Source organism: Palaemon carinicauda, chromosome 27 (assembly GCF_036898095.1).
Source record: "Palaemon carinicauda isolate YSFRI2023 chromosome 27, ASM3689809v2, whole genome shotgun sequence".
Lineage (NCBI taxonomy): Eukaryota > Metazoa > Arthropoda > Malacostraca > Decapoda > Palaemonidae > Palaemon > Palaemon carinicauda.
In genome coordinates, this window is record NC_090751.1 from 82,303,430 (window position 1) to 82,313,429 (window position 10,000).

The following is a 10,000-nucleotide window of genomic DNA, read 5'->3' on the forward strand; positions in this document are numbered from 1 at the left end:
GTGTCACATGACATCACGAAGCGTCGTCCAGGCGGCACCATTGGTCGCCACTAGGTGGCGCAAGCCATGCATTACCATGGCGATTGTCGCCACGTTTTCGGTTGCACGACTAAAGTCGTTTACATTGATATTGTACTCTGTGACGGAAACATGACTTGTCAAGGCAACCACACAACCGTCAACAAGCAGGAAAGGTACGTAATCATCACTGGGAATACACCACAGTTACGAACCCACATCATGATTCTCAGTGACAATGGTGTATCCCAACATGGAGACTGACGTCAAGGTGTCACAACCAGCTGAGCATTTTATTTTTTACCCAAGCCATGCAATGAAGGGCGACTATCGCCAAACTTGACCGTTATGACCATTGTGACCTTAAATAGCATACATGCGACAAGGGCATTAGTCGCTCTGAGGGTATCCCAGATGTTACAATCACCAATAGCCATATACTGTAAACACTGGCTAGAGTCAAACCCATAAAGTAGGGCCTTCAATGATTCTACTGTGGTATCTTCATAGATAAATTGGTGGCATAATGATAACAATTATACTAATATGATCTAATAACACACAGCTTCTCAAGGAAATCGTTGCAGGGAAATCGACTTGAGACAACTCCATCAAATTTCATTAATGTTTCGCTAAATCTGCTTGTAGTAATTTCTAAACTATAGGGAGAAGAATATATAGTTAAAAAGGAGAGAAATTATATTACAAATTATTTAAATACATTGGAAAAAAATTATAATAAAAATCAAAAGTATCTTTCAAATATCAAAAACATATTATTTATGAAAATATCAGCAGGACTTTAGGCACTACTATCAATATCTAGACAGTTTCTTCATCTCAATAATAAAAAATAATTTCTTGAATGATTAAATTTTAATGAGAAGAAACCTCCGGCAAATTTCATTGATTGTCTTTTCGTCAAAGTTTACTTTACAAATAAGCCTATTTTCGCATTTGTTCCTTATTGAAGAATGAGTTGGTCTTACCAGTGGCGTGTGTGTTCTGCTACTGACTTGTCTATGTTGGTCCACTCTCAAAGATTGATTGGGAGAGCTAGAACCAATGTAGCCTTGCTGGCAGGAGTGATTGGGAGAGCTAGAACCAATGTAGCCTTGCTGGCAGGAGTGATTGGTTGAGCTAGAACCAATGTAGCCTTGCTGGCTGCAAGGATACTGGAAAAGGTAAAGTGGACGAGCATAGGCTATCAGACAAGTTCATCTTTGATCTTAAACAAGGAATTTATTCTAAAAGTGTGTACAAGGGTAGTTATGGGTGCTTTTGTTGTGGTAGCAAAGATCTAAATATCTTGCTAATTCATAATTTGATTCAGAGAGAGTTTTATCCTACTTTATGGCTATTGAACTGTTTTAACAAGTTTACAGATAGGTGTTGGTTATTTTCATTATTGTTGAACTGTCTCATTTTACAGAGAGGTGTTGGCTATTTTCATTGCTGAGGAAGTTTACAAAGAGGTGTTGGATATATTCATTGCTGAGGAACTGACTTGAGAAGTTTACAGAGAGGTGTTGGTTATATTCATTGCTGAGTAACTGTCTGGGAAGATTACAGAGAAGTGTTGGTTATTTTCATTGCTGAGGAACTGTCATAAGAAGTTTACAGAAGTGTTGGTTATATTCATTGCTGAGGAACTGTCTTAACAATTTTACAGAGAGGTGATAGTTATTTTCAGTACTGAGGAACTATCTTAAGTAGTTTAAAGATAGGTGTTGGTTATTTCCGTTGAACTGTCCTAACAATTTCACAGAAAGAGGTTGGCTATTTTCATTGCTGTTGAACTGTCAACAATTTTACAGAGGTGTTGGCTATTTTCATTGCTATTGAAATGTCTCAATTTTACAGTATTGGCTATTTTCACTGTGGACGAACGGTCTTAACAAGTTTACAGAAAGGTGTTGATCATTTTCATTTCTGAGGATCTGTCTTAACAATTTTACAAAGGTGTTTGTTTGTTATTTTCATTACTAGGGAACTGTCTTAACAAGTTTACAGAAAGGTGTTGAATCATTTTCATTGCTGTTGAACTGTCCTAACAATTTTACAGAAAGGGCATGGCTATTTTCATTGCTATTGAACTGTCTCAGTTTTACAGAGAGGTGTTGAATATTTTCATTGCAGTTGAATTGTCTCAATTTTACAAACAGGTGTAGGCTATTTTAATTCCAGAAGACCTATCTTAAGAAGTTTACAGAAAGGTGTTGACTATTTTCATTGCTGAGGAACTATCTTCAGAGAGGCGTTGGTTATCTTCATTACTGGGGAACTGTCTTAACAATTTTACATTAAGGTGTTTGCTATTTTCATTGCTGTTGAACTGTCAACAATTTTACAGGGGTTGGCTATTATCATTGCTGTTGAATTGTCTCAATTTTACAGAAAGGTGTTGGCCATTTTCATTCCAGAAGACCTATCTTAATAAGTTTACAGAGAAGTGTTCGTTATTTTCATTGCTGAGGAACTGTCATAAGAAGTTTACAGAGGTATTGGTTATTTTCATAACTGGGAGACTGTCTTGAGAAGTTTCCAGAGAAGTGATCGTTATTTTCATTGCTGAGGAACTGTTTTAACAATATCACAGAGGTGTTGGCTATTTTCACTGCTGAGGAACTATCTCAAGAAGATTACAGAAAGGTGTTTGTTACTTTCATTGCTGTTGAAATCTCTTTAACAAGTTTACAGAGGTGCTCCTTTTGAATCGCTTCAAAAATGTTTGCTAGAAATACTATTTCACAATAACATAGAATCAAGTGGAGTAAAGAGAGAGAGAGAGAGAGAGAGTGAACCGAGAAGCAGGGTGTATATGATGTTAGTTAATATCTATGAAGTGGACACTGGCAAATTTCCTGCATTAAGATGTCAAGTGCACTTACTGTATGTCATTTCGTTTCAGTAACAAAAGGCAAGTTTATATTTCAGCATTTTTTTCCACAAGAAATCTTATTTTATTATGCCAGCTGTTAATGTATTCATAAAGGGTCTAATGTGATTTGTGTGTTCTAGGACAATAAAAGTATACTACTTATTTCCAACAAATTAGGGGTTTGAAATAGAATGGATAATTTGCTAGCAATCTAATTTAATTTTCGTGCCATAAAAAGTTTGCATTGCATTATATATATATATATATATATATATATATACGCATATACATGTGTGTGTTTGCGTGTGATTTCCTATTCACATTCCTTCAATTTGCTTATAAAACCTTCCACTCAATTGAAAGTAAGTTGACAGTTGTTTCAAATTTGAAAAAAAAAAAATATATATATATACTAATTTCTAAAATATACTAGCATACAATATCACTTCCTGTCATATATAATAACAGTGTGTGATAGAGAGTTTTCAACATCAATAATAGACGAAAGGTTTCAAACCCCAAAAACCCAATTCTAGAGGACCTTTAAAGACCCCTTTCCATCTCCCCTCTAATCAAGTGGTCATTTTATTCCTTATAAATCAGTGGTTTTATTTCCCCAATTTCCTGCTTTTTCTTTACGTGGCTTCTTCCCCCTCAGACAGCGATCAATGCCAGTAATTATAATATATATATATATATATATATATATATATATATATAGTGTATGTGTATCCTTGCTCAATCCCCCTTTAACTTTTTCTTCTACTGATTTTCTTATTCTTATTCTTTAGTTACTCCCCTCTCTTTCTCTCTTGCATCCGTTGCCTTATCTCTACGCTTAATGTTTCCTTCTCTCTTCATCTATCTATCTCCACATTTCCCCACACATTTATACGCACAGGCTTAATATACAATACATATATATATATATATATATATATATATATATATATATATATATATATATATATATATACACACACGCGCGTCTTGGGGGGAAATCTGAAAAAAAATATACCCATTAAAATTCAGCCTCGCCAGTCAACTAAGACAGATCATAACAAGCACAGTATATTAACAAATAGACGTAAAAATAGAATTAATATCAAAGTATTGTCTCAGAGACGAAACGCCATTGTTGGCTCGCCAGCCGAACACTTGAGATTAATCCCTTCCTATCTTCCCTACAGGAACATCCACGGAGTAATATACGATCCTGGGGCGTTACAATAAGATCCAAGACGTTACAATTAGATCCAGGACACTAAAATAAGATCCAGGACGTTACAATTAGATCCAGGACACTAAAATAAGATCCAGGACGTTACCATAAGATCCGGGACATTATAATAGGATCCAGGACGTTAAAATAAGATTCATGAAGTTATGATAAGATCCGGGACGTTATAATAGGATCCAGGACGTTAAAAGAAGATCCAGGACGTTACAATTAGGTACAGGACACTAAAATAAGATCCAGAACGTTACCATAAGATCCGGGACATTATAATAGGATCCAGGACGTTAAAATAAGATTCATGAAGTTATGATAAGATCCGGGACGTTATAATAGGATCCAGGACGTTAAAAGAAGATCCAGGACGTTACAATTAGATACAGGACACTAAAATAAGATCCAGAACGTTACCATAAGATCCGGGACATTATAATAGGATCCAGGACGTTAAAATAAGATTCATGAAGTTATGATAAGATCCGGGACGTTATAATAGGATCCAGGACGTTAAAATAAGATCCAGGACGTTACAATTAGATCCAGGACACTAAAATAAGATCCAGGACGTTACCATAAGATCCGGGACATTATAATAGGATCCAGGACGTTAAAATAAGATTCATGAAGTTATGATAAGATCCGGGACGTTATAATAGGATCCAGGACGTTAAAAGAAGATCCAGGACGTTACAATTAGATACAGGACACTAAAATAAGATCCAGAACTTTACCATAAGATCCGGGACATTATAATAGGATCCAGGACGTTAAAATAAGATTCATGAAGTTATGATAAGATCCGGGACGTTATAATAGGATCCAGGACGTTAAAAGAAGATCCAGGACGTTACAATTAGATCCAGGACACTAAAATAAGATCCAGAACGTTACCATAAGATCCGGGACATTATAATAGGATCCAGGACGTTAAAATAAGATTCATGAAGTTATGATAAGATCCGGGACGTTATAATAGGATCCAGGACGTTAAAAGAAGATCCACGATGTTATAACAAGATCCAGGACGTTATAATAGGATCCAGGACGATAAAAGAAGACCCAGGACGTTACAATACCATTCGGGACGTTATAATACGTTTCAGGACGTTACAATAAGGTCCAGGACGTTACAATACGATCAAGAACGTTAAACTAAGATCCAGGACGTTCCAATAAGACCTGGGACGTTATAATAAGACCAAGGACGGTAAAATAAGATCCAGGACGTTACAATAAAATCTGGGACGTTATAATATGATCCAGGATGTTAAAATCAGATCAAAGATGTTATAATATGTGTATAAGTGTTAAAATAAGATCTAGAACATTATTCAAAAGATGGTAAGATCAAACCACATAGGTACAGGACAAGTTAAAACAAAGATATCAACCAAACTGAGGTCAGACTAGGTCAGAGGACATCTATCAGGGAGATAGTTCAGAGGACATCTACCAGGGAGAAATGTCAGAGGACATTAACTAGGGAGGAAGGTCAGAAAGGTTCCAAGACATCAACCAGGGAAAAAGGTTAGAGGACATCAATTAGGGAGAAAGATCAGAGGACATCAACCAGGGGAGGGTCAGAGGACAACAACTAGGGTGAAAGGTCAGAGGACATCAACCAAGGAAAGGTCAGAGGACATCAACTAGGGAAAGGTCCGAGGATATAAACCAGGGAAAAGGTCCGAGGACATCAACCAAGGAAAGATCAGAGGACATCAATCAGGGAAAAGTCAAAGGACATAAACCAAGGAAAGGTCAGGGAACATCAACCAGAGAAAAGTCAAAGGACATAAACCAGGGAAAGGTCGAAGGACCTTAGCCAAGGAAAGGTCAGAGGACATCAACCAGGGAAAAGTCAAAGGACATAAACCAGGGAAAGGTCCGAAGACATAAACCAATAAAAGGTCAGAGGACATCAATCAGGGAGAAAGGTTAGAGGACATCAACCAGGGAGAAGAGTCAGAGGACATCAACCAGTGAGATAGGTCAGAGGACACCAACCAGGGTAAATAAAATCAAACTGGGGGTATTTGAAAAGGTACCAACCAACGAGTCCCAGAGCGCACAGAAAAAGGGCCACATGGAACCCTTTACCTGGGGCATTATCGCCGTGGCTGGGTTCATCGTTGTGCACATAGCCTTCGCCATCAATGCCGAGAGGAGCCACACTTCTTCGAATCAGAAGAAGGACTCAAAGTTACCCAGAAAGTCGAAAATCCCAGAGAAATGACACCAAAAGAGGCTCATCTGAGCTTCTGAAGTGTGGTCTGCCGTAAGAGCATTATATGATTATCATTAAGAAATTCGTTTCCATTTCTCTTAAATTTCAATTGAAGACTTTAATGATAATTCATTTCCTCTTTTTTTTTTTTTAAATCTAATCAGAAGATTTTCTTGTATGAAGGGAAAGCCTGCACCTTATTGGCCTGCCGCCGCACATCTGTTTGAGGCAAATGGATTAAAGCCAAGAAAACTGTGAAATTAAAAATAATAAAGATTATCTAAATATTTGCCTAATCTATTTCACAATTCCAGAACTTTTTCACAAGCTACCTCAACCTTTCACTTTAAAAATCAAATTAACAAAACACTATAGCATCCTTTCCTCTTGGTAAGGGTAGAAGAGACGCTTTAGCTATGGTAAGCAGCTCTTCTAGGAGAGGAACACTCCAAACTCAAACCATTGTTCTCTAGTCTTGGGTAATGCCATAGCCTCTGACCATGGTCTTCCACTGTCTTGGGTTAGAGTTCTCTTGCTTGAGGGTACTCTTGGGCACTCAATTCTATCTTATTTCTCTTCCTCTTATATTGTTAGTTTTCATAGTTATTATATCAAATATTTATCTTAATTGTCTTAACTTTTCTTAAAATATTTCATTTCAATTTTTAATTAATTAGCAATCTGCTTTTTCAAATAGAGTTGTAGCTTAGCAAGTAATAATAATAATAATAATAATAATAATAATAATAATAATAATAATAATAATAATAATCCGTATAACTTATGTACTAGGTAGGAAAGTAATGAGGAGAGGAGGAATAAAAGTATACCTTTCAAGATGCAAAGAGAGAGAGAGAGAGAGAGAGAGAGAGAGAGAGAGAGAGAGAGAGAGAGAGAGGAGAGAGAGAGAGAGAAAAGGTACACATTAAACAGGACTATAAAATGGAAAACACTTGAAAATTTCTACCTAAAGTTAGTAACAGCCTTTGATTTTAAACTAATTTGTCCTCTCGTTGAGTTCTGGAAGCTGCGTTGTGTGTACAATGTTAAAAGAAACATCATATACACTTCAACCACACTTAGAGCATCTTGGTTTCAGATCCCGGAAATCTAAGGGGCTACTTGAAGGGGGGTGAGGAAGGGGAACTATAAGAGAGAGAGAGAGAGAGAGAGAGAGAGAGAGAGAGAGAGAGAGAAGAGAGAGAGAGAGAGAGAGAGAGAGAGATGTTTCCATGGAAACTCCTTTCAAGTTCTTTTTCCCTCTTATCAAAGCTTCCCAAGGTCCGTTGGCTTGGGAGTTTTCAGACAGCAACAGATCTTGATAAAGAAACCAAAGTAGAGACAGCTGGAAAAGGTCATTAACAGCACGTTTAACACTCAAGTCTAAGTCAGGCAAAGCAATAATGGTTCCTTATGTAAACTAAAAAGAAATACCATCAGTAACACGTCCTACCCTCCAGTCTTCTAAAGTAGCAATTACAAGCATAAGATTTCCAAAGGATCATTAACAGCACGTCCTCCCACTGAATTCAAATGTGACTTCACTACAAGCATGGGAAATTGTCTTATTTCTAAAATGACTGAACAAATACATAGTGGAAAGAACTTCAACAAAAGGATAAATTGCCCAAGTGTTACATACATACATATACCAAAGGCACTTCCCCCAATTTTGGGGGGTAGCCGACATCAACAAGAAACAAAACAAAAAAGGGGACCTCTACTCTCTACGTTCCTCCAGCCTAAGTGTTAATTACATAAAATGATGTTTAAAAAAAGGAAGCTGGTCACATAAATGAATTTTATATGTATATATATATATATATATATATATATATATATATATATATATATTATATATATATATATATATATACATATATATATATATATATATATATATATATATATGCGTAAAAATCACAGGAAAACGTGATGTTCAGATGTAGAAGAACCACAGGGAAAATGAAAATACGAAATATACGATTAAGAATTTACCTGTCACCAGAAATGACCCATTTTGGCAGGTGTTTAATGAGGGTGGATCTCCGCCTAGTAAACACCTGACCTCAGCCCAGGTAGCTGGTATGGGAGTGTCATTGTTCTGTAAGCGTCTATATGTATGTTCATACGTTTACTTTCCCTATAAAATGTAAAGAAACCTCTCTCAATAAATCAGTCCTCTGAGAAGTATCACGAAACTAGTCAGGACTTAATCGTATATTTCGTATTTTCATTTTCCCTGTGGTTCTTCTGCACACACACACATTATATATATATATATATATATATATATATATATATATATATATATATATATATATATATATATATATATATATAATACATATATAAACAGGAAGGAGCACATTAAATATATACCGGAGACAGAGCCTTCCTTACTTATAATTCCACGTCATAAATCCCATATTCCTGATCTGGATATTAATTTGCAGCACCGTCGTTCACTTAGTTCTTCATGCATGTTGCATAAGATTTTTCATAATTCAGAGCATTCTTTGTATTCAGATCTTCCCAGACCGTATCATTCTGTACAAAGCACTATAGTCAATTTCTTTGATAAGGCGCATTTGCACTGATTCGCAGGGTTGCCCTTTTAGCTCTGAAAATTTCCTACTAGCTGATTGGTTGGACAAAATAATTCTAACCAATCAGCTATTAGGAACCTTTTCTGAGCTAAAAGGGCACCCCTGTGAGTCAGTGCAAATGCGCCTTGTTAAAATAGTTGAGTATGGGTATGCCATTAGTTCGAACAGTCTTGGCTTCTCTATAACAGGATTTAACACTACTCAGTATTTTAAAAGTTTTATTCCGGCTGTGACCAGAGTCTGGAAGGATCTTCCTAATCAGACAGTTGAATTGGTGGAACTTCAGAGGTTCAAATTTATTATCTCCGCCAACAAAGTTGGAAGGAGGTTATGCTTTCGCTCCTCTTTGTGTGTTTGTTTGTGAACAGGCTTCTAGGCCACAATTTTAATCGAAGAGAAATGAAACTTGTAGTAATTAACTGTTATGTGAAAAGCTATAAATAATTAAATTTTTGAAGGTCAAGGCCACGGTCAAGCAAAATATCTAATTCACGTAATCTGCCATAAGTTTGGACATCATTGTCAGAGACTTCAAACTTGGTTCATATATGAGTGTATGAAAATCCACGACAATTAATACATGTTAAGGTCAAAGGTCAAGGTCAAAGTCGAGCAAAAGGTCGAGAAATAAGCTGTGGTGGCGGAGGTCTGTACTCCTCTGAGTGCCCCTTCTAGTTGCAAATGTTTCTATGGTGACATAAATCTCTTTTCGTAGTTTAAATAAGGCAGGTCTATTCTAACTTTATTATCGATCTTAGAATATTTCATTTTTTTGTATTCATTACTTTCAAGATATAGTTTATTTCTTCTTTACTTGATTGCCTTTCCTTGCTGAGATGCTCTCCCTGTTGGAGCCCTTAGGCTTATAGCACATCCTGCTTTTTCAACTAGGGTTGTAGCGTAGCTAATAATAAAAATAATAATAATAGTAATAATGATGATGATAATAATAATAATAATATTAATAACCACTACCAGAATGAAGCTCTTAAATCTAAAGCAAAGGAAAGTCCTGCTTGAGAGAGAGAGAG

At 36.2% G+C, this 10,000-nt stretch overlaps 1 protein-coding gene across 1 annotated transcript in view; it reads right to left on the bottom strand.

Annotated features, from left to right (window-relative positions):
* The window catches only part of LOC137621008 (polyhomeotic-like protein 2), a 48,021-nt gene that overhangs the window by 22,885 nt on the left and 15,136 nt on the right, over window positions 1–10,000 (bottom strand). The window contains exon 2 of the mRNA XM_068351448.1: window positions 1,008–1,193. Within this exon, the coding sequence (XP_068207549.1) occupies window positions 1,008–1,193 (186 nt within the window). The remainder of the gene's footprint in view (window positions 1–1,007; window positions 1,194–10,000) is intronic.